The following is a 17,878-nucleotide window of genomic DNA, read 5'->3' on the forward strand; positions in this document are numbered from 1 at the left end:
CGGCATGGCTTGGTGCTTTCAGGCTCACTGTAATTTTAAAGACTTGCATGAAGAGGGCTCTAGGAGTAGTAGACATTAAGAAATTTCACTTTCAGTTCCACCAGCTGCTTGAAATGAGCACTTACCATGTAGCCCAGAGGAGGCTACTAATGATTAGACCCATTTCACGTTTTAAAATTACGTATTGTATTAAGAGAATGTGTACAAAAGTTATATTAGGATACTTAAATTGAAATATGTGATATACTGTAATTATAGCAATCTTTACAGGTAATATTTCATTTATCCTTATAATGCAAAAATCAAAAAGGTAAAAAAGTACAATATAGCTCATGTTTAAAAGTGCATGAGGGGCTTCCTTAGTGGTGCAGTGGTTAAGAATCCGCCTGCCAGTGCAGGGGACACGGGTTTGAGCCCTGGTTCGGGAAGATCCCACATGCCGTGGAGCAGCTAAGCCCGTGCGCCACAACTACTGAGCCTGCGTTCTAGAGCGCACGAGCCACAACTACTGAGCCCGCGTGCCACAACTACTGAAGCCCGCATGCCTAGAGCCTGTGCTCTGCAATGAGAAGCCCGCGCACCACAACGAAGAGTAGCCCCAGCTCGCAGCAACTAGAGAAAGCCCGCGTGCAGCAATGAAGACCCAACGTAGCCAAAAATAAATAAATAAATAAATTTATTTAAAAAATAATAAAAGTACATGAATTAGTATTTAAGATTCTTAAAAGTTACTTTTTAAAAATAAAAGTGAAATGTAAGTTCTTAAAGTTCAGATTTTTAACTATCTGATTTGGGGATTTGATGTTAACTGTGTACATTGTTTTATTTTAAAAATACATGTAAGTGAGTAATTCTAGGTACCCTGAGTCATACAATCGTGAAGCAGGACAAGATACACTCCTATTCTTTATCATATTACAGAGAAGGTACTACTGTTGCCTTAAGCTAAGTTCAGTTAAGCAAGTCAGTGTTCCCTAGCCCTGAGCTGTGGGGATGATTAGATTAGGGATAGGCATGTGTCCTCGTATGGAGTGAAGGAATGCAGCCTCCCCACCATCGAGCAGAAGCTACCAGAAGAGTCACCCATTGTATGTATGGATGGAAGAAGCATGTTAGCCTGGAGCTGCTGCCATGAGGGGCTCTAGCTTGAGGATAAAGCAACCGCAGGAAAGAGGACAAAGAGAAAAGGAGAAAAAGGAAAAACAAGGCTAATATCCTTGGTGACAGTCTCTGGATCAAACTGCTCCTGAAGCTTATGTACCTGTGAATGTTTTTAAGCTCTGGGACCCACTAAGTGCAGTTTTGGGTTAAACCCATTTGAGTTGTGTTCTCTGCCAGTTACCAAAAGATTCTTAACTGTTATCCTCAGTGTAGGCATAAAGAAGCTTTATAGTTTGCCTACTTTTCATAGGCTCCTGGGCACCAGCTACATACCTTCTGAACCTCAGCTCTGCTCTCATTATGGATAAAGGCTGATATCTGGACATCTGTCTGCTCCTGGCGAACACTGACAGATTTCCCAAGCACATTCCAGGATCCAGGAGAGGGGACTGCGCGTGGGCTCGTGTGAGGGCCTGAGCCAAAACTTCTAGGAATGACCCCAGTAGGATGAGACTCGAGTTTTTCAACACATTCCTGTAGCCCTGGCCAAGCATCTCTCATCCTCAAAAGAACATTTACAGCAGCCAGTCTACCAGGATGTTTCACAGCATTGCCAAAGGCCTCTTATTTTATACTCCAGTGAACGATGTGATTCTGTAGGGCATTCCTTTGGACCATTCATTCATTCATTCATTCATTTCTGCTTTCTTTCTCCAGTCTAACTACACCATCTTCTGAGCCTGCTTCCCTTTCAAGGGCTTTGCACTTGCTGCCCCGCTTCCCATATAGCCGTCTCCCAGATCCCTGCACAGAGGCTTCCTCATTTCCTTCTGCCCCCACCTCTGCCCACCCCCTCCCCCAGGGGTTACTAGGATAACATCAAATAAAGAGCTCTGGATTTTGAAGTGTAAAGAACTAACATTAAGTATCTACTGTGTGCTGGAGACTTGACTCTTCACCAAGTAATTACTGACATTCCTATTTTTCAGAGGAGGAGATGGTCTGAGAAGCTAAACAATTTTGCGTAAGAACATCCAGTTATTGAGGGGCAGAGCCATGAAGCGAAGTCTCCCAAGCAATGTGCCATTAGTTAAATTAGGAAAATTCCCCTGCTGCAGCCACAGGCTGTGGTGGGAGACACTCAAGATAATAATGAATTTGCTAGTGCTTGGCAAACTACAAATGCCACCACTTCTGGCTACCATTTACTGGGAATCTCCATGTGCCAGATGTTTACCATGTACTATCACACTAGAAGTCTCAGAACAACAACTCCGAGGAGATATTTTTTCATCATTTCCATTTTGCAGATAAGGAAATGGGCTCAGAGAGAAGTGATTTGCTCAAGGTCACACAGTGACAGCAGAGATTTGAATCCTGGGTGGTGGTTTTTGTGTTTTTTTTGGCCACACCCCCCGTGCGGGTTGCAGGATCCTAAAGTGCTGAGTTGTGACCACTGGACCACCAGGGAATTCCCCTGGGTGGTCTTATGTAAGAAAATCAGAAGCTGGAGCATCAAGGCCTTAACTTGAGGTCAACATCTATCTAGTCTCCCAAGGAAGGACACGTGGATGCTTCTGACCTGCTCCTCCAACCCCACACCAGACACCCCTGGAGTGAACATCACTGTACATGTGCCTCACAGAGCTGAACGTGTTTGGGATATGAGCCTAGAACCAGAATTATAGTCAAAGGGTTGTGGGTACTTTGTCAGGCTTGGTGCTTCACATCTGATCCACGTGCATCTGACTCCTCTTTCTCCCTTCCCTGGGATAGGCCCACACCCCGTTGCGAGGCCTACTCTGTCCTTCCTGGGAGCTTGGGACTGAGAGCCCACCACTCTGTCTGGAACTACTAGAGAGGTGGAACATGTCCTCCCAGACTGAGAGTTTCAGACCGAAATAGCATGTGTCTGCTGTTGCCCTGTTTATGGAAAACAGAAGCCTATGGAATGTCAAGACTGCACAGTGAAGTCTTTAAGAATGTCCGGGCCACGTGGCATTAAGGAAACGGCTGGTGAGATCACTCAGGGCTTAAGACCTCCCCTCTTAGGGCTGCTTTGGGCCTCTTAGCAGCCTGTCCCAGGCTCTGCAGCTCAGGCCTGGCTCTTCTAGTCCCTTCCCATCTCTGGGCCTGTCTCCTGATAGGTCTACAGGGGAGTGTCAGATGACAACATGGTTGTGACTTAAGAGCCAAAAAGTGCTGGACCTAAGTGAGGAGCTATCATTATGACTCCATGAGTTGATAATCCGTGGGGTCAGAAGTAGGCTGCTGGGAGCTAAGTCTATATAGATGAAATTGGCCCATGCTTCCCAATAGAAAATGTTGGTAAGAGCTAGGTTCAAATCCTGGCTCTGCCACAAGCTAGTTCTGGGACTTCAGGCAGCTGACATCACTTCCCTGCACCTCAGTTTCTTTAATTGTAAAATGGGACTAAAAATAGTATCCACCTCCTTGCTAAAAGATTATAAGAGATGGTGTGACCAATTTGGAAAACAGCTTGCCAGTTCCTGAAAAGGTTAAAGACCCAGCAATTCCCACTCCTAGCTATTTACCCAAGAGAAATGAAAATAAATGTCCACACGAAAGCTTCTACCCAAATGTTTATAGCAGTACTATTTACAATCACCACAAGGTAGAAACAGCCCAAATGTCCATCTACAGATTAATGGATAAACTGTGATATGTCCATACAATGGAATGGTTTTTGGCCCCAAAAAGGAATGGAGGTACTGATACATGCTACAACATGGATGAACTTTGAAAACATGCGAGGTGAAAGAAGCCAGACACAAAGGCCAAATACTGTATGACTCCATTTATATGAAATGTCCAGAAAAAGCAAAACTATGGAGACGGAAATTTTAGTGGTTGCCAGGGACTGGGGGAGGAAGGATGGGGAGTGACTGGTAAGGGTAGGAATTTCTTTTTGGGGTGATGAAAATGTTCTAAAACTAGATAGTGGGGATGGTTGCACAACTATAAATATGCTTAAAACAATTATACACTTTAAACAGGCGATTTTTATGGTATGTTAATTATATCTCAATAAAGCTGTTGGAAAAATAAAAATTAGAAGAGAAAGTAGGTAGAACTCGGGGCAGTGAGTAGCTCAATAGTCGTTGGTCATTAATCTTACTAATTAGGCCTCTCTAATTTAAAGCCCCAGAAACAGTGAGCAGGGGGAAGGAAGGGGCTGCTGAACTTCTAGCTCAGCCTAGGTCTTTAAGCCGCCGAGTGTCCCTGGGCGTGTCCCCGGACCCATCCCGCGTCTCAGAGTTCCTCATAAATGAATGGGAGAACAATCCCCACCCACGTCCCTAGGGTCTCGCGAGGAATGGGGGGGGGTTCAGGAGGCAGAGGCGGAATTCTCAGAGGGAGCCCTCGGACTCCGCCTGGGCGGTGCGGCAGGTGTCGGGCCAGGCCTGGGCTAACCCGGAAAGGCCCGAGAAGCTTTTTCAGGTGAGTTCTAGTGATTGGCAGCCCAGGGGGGAGGGCTTCGGGTGACGGCTGCCCCGCCCCCTCACGTCGGGCCTGTTGGCGCCAGCCTGGGGGAGGTGGGCGGGTCCCGGGGTCTGCGGCGCCCATTGGGCATGGGGGGGAGGAGGTGCCAGGGAAGGCCTAGGGCCCCGCCCCCGGCTTTGTGGCGACCAATGGGCGCGGCTCGTGGGCGGGGCGTCGGCGGCGTCGGCGGAGGTCGGGCGGCTGAGGTGGCTGAGGTGGCCGCTGAGGCTGAGGCGGCGGGCGCGGCCGGGATGGCGAAGAGCCGCGGAGAGAACGGGCCGCGCGCGCCTGCAGCGGGGGGGAGCCTGTCGGGGACCCGGGAGAGCTTGGCCCCGGGCCCCGACGCCGCAGCCGCCGACGAACTCAGCTCTTTGGGCTCCGATTCAGAGGCCAACGGCTTTGCCGAGCGCCGCATCGACAAGTTCGGCTTCATCGTGGGCTCGCAGGGCGCCGAGGGCGCGTGAGTATCTCCGGGGTTCGGAGCCGGGGGTCCGGCGGCCGGGGGCGGGACCCGCGTGGGGTCCTCGACGCGGACAGAGCAGCTCTCAGAAAGGACAGACACGTCTCCCTTCCAACCAGGAACAACCGACCCCTTGTCTCCCTTGCCCCACCCCCACCTCCCCCCCAGGCTGACTGAACCACCCCTAGGAAGGGCCGACTGGGCTCTCCTCACCAGTGCGGACTGGTCGACAGATACCTGTCCCAACCCCAGCGCTGCCACCCTCGCCTTAGGGCTGGCTGACTCGGCCAGCCCCTGACAGGCTCACAGGTGGCCGCCCCTCCCCCAGCAGACTGCTATTCTCCATACCCAGCCTCCCACGAGACCCACAGACGCCCTTGTCTCAGCGCCCCACTACCCCCACTTCAGGGGGACACCTTAGGCAGACTTCAGAGGGACGGGCTGCCCTGCCCCCACCGCACTCCGGGACAGACTGAGCCTCACCTCAAGACACACGGACCTCTGGATGAACTGACATTGGTCAGCTCCCTACCACCTTGGGACAGACAGTCCCTTCCCCTAATGGAAGGGTCAGAGAGTGCCCCCCTCTCCCCCCTCAGAGGCAGGTTTCTCCCTGTCACCAGCAACAGGTGGGCAGGCACTGCCTCTTCCCAGTACCCACAGGATGATGGTACCTCACCTCCAGGACAGACTGTCAGCTGTCTCTGTGTATGCTGTGGAAGCATGCACCTCCTCTCCAAATGCAGACTGGGCGGGAGGCAAGGAGACAGCAGGGTCCCTGCTCATAGCACACCCAGATCCCCCACACCCAGGCACCCAGCTGGCAGGCAGAGAAATGTGAGGCAGTGGAGCAGCACCTTCCCTCCAGGCAGGGTAAGCTGAGCAGCCACACTCTGCCCCCACAGAACTCCCTGAGTCCAGTCCTCACAGAGATCATATGTATGGGTTGGTGATGCCCTTAGGAAAGATGGACTCCAGACCCCACTCCCATCCCACCTGTCCTATCAGCCTCTCTTATGACTTATGGAAGAGCCTTAACCATCTGTAAGATCCCCACCCCACACCCCATAAAGGTCCCTTCTGGGATTTTCCGCAGTCCCAAAGCCTCACATTCACCAGGCCTCCTTCTCCTTTGGAGAGCTGGAGAGAAATGCAGGCCCCTCCCCTAAGGAGAGTTCTCTTTAACCCACTGAATCTGTCTCCTCCAGCCTCTTCCCACTTGTTCACAGCAAGCTAAGCCTAGTCCAGTCCAGGACTCAGAGAGCACCCCTTATTCTGATTCCTTACCCTGACTTGCAGCTTTGTCACAGTTCCCCAGGGATTAGCTTGTGAGAACGCAAAGGGTACTTAGGGTATATTTTTGAATTGAAGAGCAGACACCAGGGATCAGGGTCCTGGGAGGCATGAGGTCTAGACAAGTGGGAAAGGAGTTCTCAGTTGCATTTGTGGGTGCTTGGAAGGAAGAGCTCAGATTTGCTGGTGAATTCTGGGAGATAAGAATTCCTACTCCATGCTTATCAGGCAGTTAACCAGGTATCAGGGTACAGAGCAATGTGATATAGTGGAAAAAGGCCAGATTTAGGAAGAAATCACTGTTGCTGGCTGTGTGACCTTGGACAAGTTCCTGAATCTCTGAGCCTGCTTACTCACTGTAAAGGGAAACAGTAATACTACTCCAAGATTACTGTGGGGATTAAATGAGATCAATTATTCGAAGGGTGCCTAGCATAATGCCTGGCTCAAGTAGTGGCCCAGGAAAATGTGTTTCCTTCTTTTCCTTTAAGGGTCTGAAAATTGATGAGAAAATGAGGGCGTACCTCTGGTATTTGTGGACAGAGAGGCCCCAGTGGAAGCACCTCCCTTTGGCTGTAGTCCCTAGCCAAGCAGCCAGACATCTGTCTTTCCCACCCTCCAACCGCAAACCAGTGACACCATCTGCATCATTGGTGTCTATAGCGCTGGGGCTGAGGTGGGATTCCACATCCCTTCCTCTCTCCCTGCCTCACTTTCTTGACCCTGTTGGTCAACTTAAAATCTCTGGTGTCTGAAAGCTTGGATGTTCCCTGTATAGTTTATATTGTGGTTCAAAAAAAGCCAAAAGTAAGTCCCTGCTCAAGGCCATAAAAGAGGAAGTTATGGGAAGTTTCAGGGTGACCGCCCTGAACCCAGTCTCGTGGTTGAGGGCTAGGAGACCATGTGCTATCCCAGAGAAGTGAAACATTAGCACTGATGGCTGCAGTGGAGATGGCAGGGACTCTGGCTCCAGATTAAAGGTCTGTTTCAGCCATCCTGGGCCAAAGGTTGTCTCAAGACAATCAGTTTTGGCAGTTGCCAGGGGTTAGGGGGATGGGGGAAGAAAGCAGATCAGAAGCTACCCCACTCAGGTGACTGCTGGGTACCTGGCATGAGTAGATCGTAAAATCATAGACTGTTAACGCTGGAAGGGATCTTACGAGTTTGACCAGCTTAACCCTAACTTATTATACAGATGAGGAAACTGAGGTCCAGAGAAGAGAATAACTTGCTTAAGATCACACAGCACAGGGCTTCCCTGGTGGCGCAGTGGTTAAGAATTCGCCTGCCAATGCAGGGGACGTGGGTTTGAGCCCTGGTCAGGAAGATCCCACATGCCGTGGAGCAACTCAGCCCATGCACCACAACTACTGAGCCTGTGCTCTAGGGCCCACGAGTCACAGCTACTGAGCCCACGTGCCACAACTACTGAAGCTTGTGCACCTGGAGCCCGTGCTCCACACGCAACAAGAGAAGCCACCGCAATGAGAAGCCTGCGCACCGAAATGAAGAGTAGCCCCCGCTTGCCACAACTAGAGAAAGCCCACGCACAGCAACAAGGACCCAACGCAGCCAAAAATGAATAAATTAAAAAAAAAGAAAAAGAAAAGAAACATCACACAGCACATTAGTGTCAGAACCAGGACTTGAACCCAGGGTTTCTGACTCCCCAGTCAGGACCGTTTCCACTGCCTTTACCACCCATTAATATGGCATATGGCCCCAGCAGTAAATCGAGTGCTGGACAGGTAGAATAGAAGGTTCCTAGAAGAACGTGTCTGCCCTCACCTTCCCTGGCTTAGGTCAGCACTTTTGACTCCCTCAGCAGTGTGGGAGGCTAACAGGGATGGCCCAGCAAGGATAAGGCTGTGTTGTCATTACCACTTCATTAGACTGATGAGCTTCAGGACTGGAACCAGGCTATTTTCTTTTTTGCGGGGGGGTGGGCCGCGACTTGTTGGATCTTAGTTCCCTGACCAGGGATCAAACCCAGGCCCTCAGCAGTGAAAGTGTGGAGTCCTAACTACTGGATCGCCAGGGAATTCCCTCGGACCAGGCTTATTCACTTTTTCCTCAGGCCTGCAGAGAAGTAAATGCTCAATTAATATTTATTTATTGAGTGACATTTACCGGCACACATTTCAAATCAGGAAGCTGAAAGTGAGCTTAGAGATGGCCATCCTCATATGGATAGGTAAACTGAGGCCTAAGAGAAGTGATTAACCTCACCTCTTCAGTCAATTAGGAGCAAAGCCAGGAATTAAACCCAGAACTCCTGATTCCCAGCCCTAGGCCTTTTCTACTTCACCTTGTCCGTCTTTTTTTTTTTTTTTGGTTGTGTTTGGTCTTGTTGCTGCCTGTGGGCTCTCTCTAGTTATGGTGAGTGGGGTGGGGCTACTCTTTGTTGTGATGCGTGGGCTTCTCATTGCAGTAGCTTCTCCTGTGTGGAGCATGGGCTCTAGGGCGCGCAGGCTTCAGTAGTTGCAGCATGCAGGCTCAGTAGTTGTGGCTCACGGGCTTAGTTGCTCCGCGGCCTGTGGGATCTTCCCCGACCAGGGCTCGAACCCGTGTCCCCTGCATTGGCAGGCGGATTCTTAACCACTGCGCTACCAGGGAAGCCCCACCTTGTCTGTCTTTTGAGCCTACTCTACAGGGAACCTTTGCTGGGCCCATGATGGCCCCTGCCTGCCCTTGAGCAGTAGCCAGTGAGTGGGAAGAGACAAGAAAGCAGCCAGCCAGTGAAGGACCCTGTGGTGGCATGGGCACAGACAGGAGTGCTGGCAGCATTAGTTCTTTTGGCTTGGCTGGCAACTGAGCTGGTTGTTGAAGCCCAGGAAGGACCAGAGGAGGAGAAAGAAGTATCCTCAGCAGGGAAGTGTGGGAGGAGTGATGTTACCATTCCTATCACTTCGGGGTAGGAAGAGCAGACCTGTTTGTAGGGGGGTGGGGGGTCCCTTCTGCAGCATAGAGGACTTGGTCAGGAAGGGAAAGAAGGATATCAGTTGGATACCAGGTCTCTGGCCTGAGCAAGATGGCCTGAGAGGGGTGGATCCCTGACCTCCCTTTCCTTTTCCTATGTGATTGCCAGGACTGGCCTCCTGAAGCTGGAGTTTCCCACCCAGCTTCAGTCTGCTCAGTGCTTCAGGCCAGATAAGGTGAGGAGCTATGCTCTCTGGGGTCCCGTGGGTGTTGGCTTCCTGTTAGGGGAGAGAGGGATCGGAACTGGGCCCAGGGAGAAACATCTGGAACAGCAATATTGTCTTTTGCTGATTCAGTTCCCCTGTCCCCTGGGCCCTCCACTACTTATAGCCAACTATGGCAGCCCTATGACTTTGGAAATCTTAGAACTGGCTTAATTGAAATCCTGATAGTTTGGTCTGTGCCAGTTATTGTTGGGCCAGGGCCCTCCTGACAGGCCAGGGCCTGCCTCCCTGCTTTTCCACCACCTTCTCCAGTTTGTAAGTTCAGAACATCCTCTTTTCTTGAGCTATTACAGTTCCCAGGAGAGCATGGAGCTGGCAGTGGAGTGGTCCCTGGGTAGCCCATCTGGAAAGAGACAGCTGTACATGTGGAGCCCTGGTCTATGACTCTGGGCCACAGATCCTTCATTTTCTCTCCTTCTCTTCCTCCAGTTTCAAAGGAAAATCCGGTTTGGTAGCCCTGTGGGTGTTCTAGGGCCTCAGACAAGACTTGACTTGGTGAAGGAGGGGGCCAGCACACCAGCTGCTGCCCTGGGAAGGTGCCTGTGTGTCCGCCTGCTAGGAAATCCTAAGCTGTGGGAAAGAGATAAAGCGGTGGGACCTGCTTGATGTTTTGTCCTCCCAGCATCTGGGTCTGAAACAGGACCTTCAGGGGGCGGGTGAGGCCTGGCTCTTGTTCAGCCTCGCAATCTGTTTACACCGCGGTGGGAAAAGAAGGTGCTCTGTGCTCCCTCCTCACCTAAGCTCTGAAGTCTGGCTGTTTGTGTGACCTTGGACATATTGCTTCACTTTTATGAGCCTGAGTTTCTCACTGTGAAATAGTTATGATAATACTGACTTTGCAGGGTTGTTGTAAGGTTTAAATGAGCTGATGTTTGAAAAGAGCCTGACAACACCATAGGTGTTGTCAATGAATGCTCAATGAATGTTCTACCTCCTCATAGAGACTGGAGTAGCTAGCGGTCCTGTCTTTTTATTTCCTACTTTCCATCTCTGGCTGTGATGATGAGCATCAGTGAGGTCCATCCACTGTGGGCAGGAGTGACCCCTAACCCATGGTGAACCCTTACGTTCCCCTGAGAGGGGTGGTTATCCCATTTTGTAGATGAGTACACTGAAGTTCTAAGAAGAAAGCGTCCAAGGCTTGCCAGCTGGTGAATGGCAGAACTGGGACTAGAACCTGTTTCTCGACACTGAATCCAGTGACTAAACCTTGCTAAGGTGGAAGCAGGCAGGGCGCCAGGTGCTCACCAGTCCCTGAGGCCCCCACACCCAGAGCAGCAGTTAGCAGGAACCTGGCTATCTCCCCATCCCAGTGTGGAGGGCAAGGCAGGTCTCTCAGTACAGTTGAAGTCCATGGCCAACCAGGCCAGAGAAACACCCAGTGAAGATCCTTGGGGAGGCCCTGGAAGCCTGGGCAGATCAGGCCTGTTCTATCCCTCCCATAGGCCAGAGTCTACACTGCTCTTGACCCCAAAATACTGCATAATGACCATCTGACTTTGATATCCAGTGTGTGCCTTTTGGAAGAAGTGTTTCTTTGTAGGTAAGGCAGGAATTATGCAGCCCGTACAGGTGAGAAATCTGAGGCTTGGAGAAGCCTTGCCCTTAGTTAACAGTGGAGCCAGATTTGGGAGGGATCCCAGATCTTCTGACTCTCAGCCCATTGCTACCACAGCTACATGGACCTGCCCATTCTCTTCCTCACTCCAAGCCAGTTGAACCTCAGGCCAGGATGCATTGCCCACCAGAGCAGAACCCAGTCGTCATCCACCCATTGTCAGTGTCCTAGCTGATCACTCTCTTTATCCTGCTGGCAGCACACCTGACGGGGAAGAGGCCTCCTTTAGCTGCTTTGTCTGCCCCTGGAAAATCTGCTGCTGTCCTGGGTCCAGGAAGGGAGACCCTGGCAGGGAGAAAACTCCTGGCTGCTCTACTGGCAAAACAACTCTCCTGATGCTTGACCTGCTTAGAAGCCCCCTTTCCAGGATTTTAGGGAAGCTGCCAACTTAGGCTTTTCTTTTCTCATCTTTCTCTTTCCCTTCTCTATCCCACCCCACCCTACTCTATTCCATGCTCTGTCCAGTTCCTCAGAGGCTGGCACAGCTTAGCTCGTCTCTGCTCTTCATGTAGGGAAGTAGGCAGCAGACTCAGGAGCCTGGGAGAGAAAGCCAAGGCTTTACTTTCACCAGTTTATCCATCTTAGCAGTGAGTTTATTTATCAAACATTTATTGAGCCCCTACTCTACCAGCCTCTGTGACTGGGACTAAGGATACAGAGTTGGTCAAGACATCTGTGTCTTGTTGCCCTCAAAGCATTCACAGACTGGTTGGAAAATAGAAGCACAACCAAATCATTACAGTGTTGAGCAATAAAGCCTGTAATGGAGGCGTGTGGTTGCTCTGGGAATATATAGGAAGAAGAAGCAGCAGGCTCCATCCATAGGAGCCCAAAGAAAAGAAGTCGCATTTGATCCAGGCCTGAGAAGGAGCAAGGAAGGCCATTCTGTTGTATGGGAGGGGACCCGTGTACAGAGTCCCACCAGAAGCCAGCTGTTTGAGAAATGTGGTGTGCCAAGAGGTGACAAGAAGAATGGGAGGCGGGAGGATGACGTGAAGCAAGGGGAGGGTAGCAAAGTAGGTTGGGCAGACTGTGACTAGCCTTGAATGTCAGACTGAGGCCTCCTGTGTTTCATTAAGGTCAGTCTGGTGCTGGCATGGGAGATGGCATAAAGAGGAGCTGGGCCACAGGCAGTGAGAGCAGTTGGGAGAGGTTGGGACAGCCCAAAAGGGCTGTAGAGAGGCCTGGAAGAGCCCTTGAGCTATGAGGATGAAGAGATCAGCAAGTAGGGCTTGGTGCCTGATTGGCTGTATGGACTGAGGGGAACTGAGAAGGCTTTGGCCAAGCTGAAGTGGCCTAGCCATTCCGGGGCCTTCTGACCACAGGGAAGGAAGGCCATCTGTGGCCTTCTTTTGAAGCAGACAGTGGGCTGCTGCTGACTCTGCTTTGTCACAGTCCTGGGCTCCCCAAGGTGCCTGGCATGGCTGGCACGCTCTGGGCACATCAAGGGGTTCTTTGTCTCTCTCCAGTAGGAGAGTGGGTTTGGCCTGGTTGGGAGGGGGTGGGGTGAGTGGAACTGAGCTTTGAGGTCTCTGCCCAGTAAACATATTGGATGGCAAGGAAGGCTGCAGGAAGGGCTAGACCTCTCCAAGGAGAGAGGAGTAAGGCCTGAGGGCATGGAAAGCCTACCTTAGGACGGTATGTAGCTGGGGAGGGTAGGTTTGGGGCTTTTAGGCACAGCATAAGCTGATCAAGGGGAGGCAGATGGCAGCTGAGGGCTGACTTCATCTCACCTTTATTCTGTTCCTGGAGCTGGTGCCTCAGCTGGGAGGTGGAAGCAAGTCCAGTGCCTATGAGAAAGTGAACCCCTCAGCCCTTTGGGGCACCACCAGCCATTTCTCAGAGATGATTCTGGCTGGATATGTGGATTTAGGCTAATATGGGAAAGGGTTCTGAACCCAGGGGTCAAGGTGCCAGTGCTGGCTCCACCACTGCCCCTGGTGGTGTGTGACTTAAGCACGTCCTCTCACCTGACCATGGGACTAATGCTCCCTGCTTTTCATCCAGCACGTACTACGTGTGCAGCCATGTGCTAGGCTCTGGGGACTTGGTCCTGCCCTCCCAAGACCTAGAGCCTAGCAGGGAAGTCAGACATTCAACAGTAGATAAAGGTGTGGTCTGTGTACAAAAGGATTGTGAGGATCAAATGAGATAACTGGATTAGGAGCATGTGTAAACAAACACTGCTGAACAGGGGATCAGGAGACCTGAGTCCTGGGCTTCCCTGAGCCCCTAACTAGCTCTGCGACCTTGAGAAAGTTGCTTAATCTTTCTAAACCTCAGTTTCCCCTGCATATAAACTAAGACAGTTTTAATGGGTGATGTTGAAGAGGTCTTCTGCTTCTAACATTCTGAGACTTACCTTGGAGTATATGAAAAGGGCTTTGAGAAGTTTTTTATCAGGTACCACACAAGTGCAAGGGGTCGTCAGGGCACAGCCCACAAAGGCCAATGCTTCCAGCATGCTCTGTTTCTCTTATGAGAGGACCTCCCTTTGTCAGACCAGTGGCCCTCATGTCTTTGGGAGTGCAGTCAAATCAAAGAATGCTTTGATTTGTCTAGCTCTTTGTTCTGCAAAGTGCTTTCTTTCTCATTGCCTTGCAGTAATCCTTACAGGAGCAATGGGAAGTCAGTAGGGTAAGTTTTATTTTGCCCTGTTTACAGACAAGGAAACCCAAGCTGAACGAGTAATGGAATTGTGCCTAGAAGCCAGGGTTCCTCCTTCCCAATTTTCCATCTTACCAAAGCTTGTTGCTACTGTGTGGCCTGTCCTCCCTCTTCTTGTCCCAGCCTTAGGACTTTCAGTCCAGCCCCAAGTGTCTACACTTTTCCTAGTAGGCTTCTCGAGTTGTTTTTGTTGTTGAGTTGTTATAATGGATGGCACACTTCCTGTCCCAGGTCTCCACACACAGCCCCTCACAGATACCCCAAGATAAGGCAGGAGCAGCTGGGTAGTAAGGGGCCCAGGAACATAGTATGGAAAACTCTTGTTCCTCCTCTTCTGTGTGTCCAGAAACCATCTTTCCTAGCCAGCCTCCTTTGGAGGATGCTGTATATTTCCCTTTCCTCTCTGTCTTGGTTTCACAAAAAAGGAGAACCTAAATTTGGACCTGGGAGATCCTGGGTTCAAGACACCAGCAGACCTGACTTCAGGCCCTGGCTCTGTCACTTCCTAGCCATGTGACCTCTCTGAGTCTGTAAATGGGCCAGGTGGTGGCATTGGGAGAGGGAACAGGCCCCATGCCACTTATGGTTATGAGTATTAAGGGAGGAAATGTTGGTAAAGCACCCAGCACAGTGTATGCCACAAAGTAAGAGTTCAGTGGTACATGGTGGCTCTTATAATTCGAGTGTGAATAATCCTCTAAGGTTTTACTTCAGGCCTTTGGCATAATGGTGAGAGAACAGGCAGCGTGGGTGTGAAGATCCAGACTCCTTCATGTTGCTCTGCCTACCCACCCTTGGACCTTGGGGGTAAAACGGAAGCCAATCCACTCAGCTTGTGGTCTGGAGCTTTCTGTCCTGCCAGGGCAGGTTGGGAATCCCCCAATCATTTCCTCATTGAGTCATTTCTTTGGAACAGAGCCCTCAGTGACCCTGACTCTGAGGACCCTGATGCGAGGCCTGATCTTCTCCTTGGTCTGTGAAGATAAAGCAGAAGTGAGAACAAAAGTGGGTCTCCTGAAAGAATTCAATTCAAAGCATGCAACTGTAGGGCTGCCTTGGGGCCTTGCCTCTTGGGTAGTGGCAGTCACTTGGGGAATGCGTAAGAGTTTGCTTCATAATTACCACCCACCCTCCTGGTTCCTTGTAGACTTTCATCCTGGGCTTCCTGTCTGCCTCTGAGTGACCCATCCAACCTCCCAGCATAGTCACATGGTAATGCCATTTCACAGAAGAGCCTGCATGGTGGACCATGCTTTCACCAATACCACCTCATTTAACTCGTGAGATATAGTTATTATCATCATAATCTCCATTTTACAGAGGTAGACACCAAATCCCAGAGTGGTAAAGTGACTTGCCAATCATCACACAGTATATGGCTCTGAGGTCACTAAGTTCCAAGCTCCCTGGGAGCAAGGCTTGTGCTCACCCAGCCTAGTGGATAGCAGTCAGTGCCAGAGTTGAGTGACAGAGCAGAAGAGCAGGGCCCGGGTATACCTCCCAGAGCTGTCCTCTGCTCACCCTGGACATTGGCTAGTTACTGGCTTGCTGAAAACCTGAGTTTCGTCATCTGCAGAAGCGGGGGGAGGTGATAATTAGAGGACCTATTTCATGTGCTTGTTGTCAGGATTAAATGAAATAATTTAAGTGTTGAGCACCGTGTCTGGTCCATAGCAAGTACCTGGTAAGTGTTATAACAAACATTCAATTATGTTAATTGAATATAGAATTATAATGTTGTAAGAGGCCATCATCAAGCACATCTGGGCTCAGCCCTGTGCTGGGCTTCAAAGAAGATCCAGAGCTGGTATCAGGCCAGAGAGGGAGTGCCCTTTATGAAGCACTTTCTGTGCTTGTGCTTTTCCCATCTGATCTCAAGGTAGAGGATAGTATTCCCATCTCAGTGGGGAGAAAACTGAAACTCAGAGTGCCTGAGGTCACAAAGCAAATGAACCTGTCAACACACATTTATTGAGCACCAGCTAGGTACTAGGCTCTGTTCTAGGGCCAGGACACACTGTGGAGGGTGTGATTGGCAGAGCCTCTGTCCCCCAGGAGCGCACCTTCTCGTGGAATGCTGCCTCAGCGGAGTGGACAGTCCAGCGGAGAAGCCAGACTCGCTCCACTGGACTGCTCACATTCCCCAAACAAGCCAGGCCGTTTTCCATTCACTTGTGCTTTCTCATACTGGGTCTTCTGCCTGATATGCTCTTTCCCCTTTCTCACCCTGGCCACTTCCTGTCACCCTTCAAGGACCATCTCAAAAGTCAGCTCCCCTTTAAAGCTTTCTCTAACTCCCCCCAGCCCCACCCTGAGGGCTTCTTGCAGTCTCCTAGCACCTTCTACCCTTCTAGTTTTTCTGTGATAGCACCTCTGTGTGTGCTAGTTATTTACTCACCCATCTGTCTCCTCTGCCAGATTGACCTCCCCAAAGGCAGGGACTACATTTTATTCAACTTTGTAGATTCAGGGCCTGGAACACAGGCTCTAGAGAGATGTGTATGGAATGTAATGAGGTGCTGATTGTGTTCTGCTCCTGGAGTGGTTAGGAAAGGCTTCGTAGAGATGAGAGGGTATTCTGAAGGAGGCCTCAGAAGATGAGTGGGCCTGAATTAGAGTTGGGGTAGGGGTGAGGGAGGGCAGCTCAGAGAGAGGGCCATCTAGAAATAGGGCTGGGAAAAAAGAAGGACGTGTAGAGGGAATAGGAAGGCCTGGGAGCCAGGGCCTGAGGTTTCTGTTGAGCAAGTAGGGCAGTAGGGAGCCTTGAAGGAGTCTTGGCAGAGATAAGTAGTGAGTTAAGACTAATTTGATAAGATCTATCAATAAAATTTAGCAGTTTTGTAAGGATGGGTGAGGGGGGATGTAATTGAGTCATGGGGGCCCCCAGGTGCCCACAGTGAGATTGTGACCTGAGGACCCAGTTGCCGGTGGGGAATTTCAAGTAGTACTCTGCCCCATAGGGGTGGGGGGTTGGGGAAGGGATGTCTTCTGTTGAGAATAGTCTCCATACCTCTCTGCATTTGTCAGGGAGAGCTCCCCTGGGAGTTTTTGCTAAGGTCTGTGCCTTTCCCTAGCTGAGTGGGGGTTGGGGGCGGGGGATTCCTTGCTTTTTGGAGCCAGCAAGGCTGGTGCTTAAAGGAACCATTTCTTGCCTCTGACATGGGGGGGAGGGTGGGGCTGTGCAGAGTGGAGAGTTGGGCAGAGGCCCATGGCACTGAGGCCAGAGAAGGGTGGAGAGAACCTGTTTACCACTGTGCACTGACCCAGGGCTGGAAGGAGCAAAGCCAGGGAATTCCTTATGGGAAAGGGAGGCAGGCCGGGAACGAGCTTGTACCAGGAGTTGGGGAGAGTGAAGCAAACCAGACTCTCTCTCTCACCCAGACAGGGAGCCTGGACACTGCCCTACCTCCAAGCCAGGGGTTGCCAGGACGCAGGAGGGAGCACCAGGCTGCTGCAGACCATCTTCCTTTTCTACACTGACTCACAGCGTCGCCTTGGGCAGATCACTTACCCTTTGGTCTCTAGGCTTCCCTGGCTGTCTGGGGAGTGGGTGGACTCGTTAGGTAACCTCACAGGCCTCCCAGCCCTGATCATCGGCCATTTGCACACCACCAACCCACCCTCTCTTGATTCCAGTTTCCTGTCATTGGTTATTATGGAGCTGGCATAAAAACTATTTATACTTTAGTCATTACCACCTCTTAGGTTAATGAACTCCAGAGGTTGTTACTCAGTGTGCAAAGTAGGTCAGCCTTTTGTTTATTCTCACTTCTTTTTCCAGCTCTGGGTGGGAGAGGGGAGCTCCCCCATTTTGTTGTCCCTGGATCTGTGATTGCACATCCATTTCCCAATTTTCTGCACTTTCATCTTGCTCACTCTTGCCATCTCAGCACAGGGGGTAGTGGTTCTCTACCTTACTGGGTGATAAAGGAAAAAGAAGGGAATGTAACAGGTATTGAGGCCCTGTTACATGTGGGTCACTTTATATTTATTGGATAGTTTAGTACTCAGTTGGCAGCCTCTATTTCCAGG

The 17,878-nt window shown here is 50.7% G+C and overlaps 1 protein-coding gene across 2 annotated transcripts in view; it reads left to right on the forward strand.

Annotated features, from left to right (window-relative positions):
• The first annotated feature begins 4,788 nt into the window (after window positions 1–4,788).
• Window positions 4,789–17,878, forward strand: part of TBC1D10A (TBC1 domain family member 10A) — a 31,232-nt gene continuing 18,142 nt past the window's right edge. For both annotated transcript variants that reach the window (XM_036823039.1, XM_036823038.1), the window contains exon 1: window positions 4,789–5,065. In XM_036823039.1, coding sequence (XP_036678934.1) covers window positions 4,857–5,065 — 209 coding nt within the window. In that variant the 5' untranslated portion in view covers window positions 4,789–4,856. The remainder of the gene's footprint in view (window positions 5,066–17,878) is intronic.

The sequence above is a fragment of the Balaenoptera musculus genome, chromosome 14 (genome assembly GCF_009873245.2).
Source record: "Balaenoptera musculus isolate JJ_BM4_2016_0621 chromosome 14, mBalMus1.pri.v3, whole genome shotgun sequence".
Taxonomy (NCBI): Eukaryota; Metazoa; Chordata; class Mammalia; order Artiodactyla; family Balaenopteridae; genus Balaenoptera; species Balaenoptera musculus.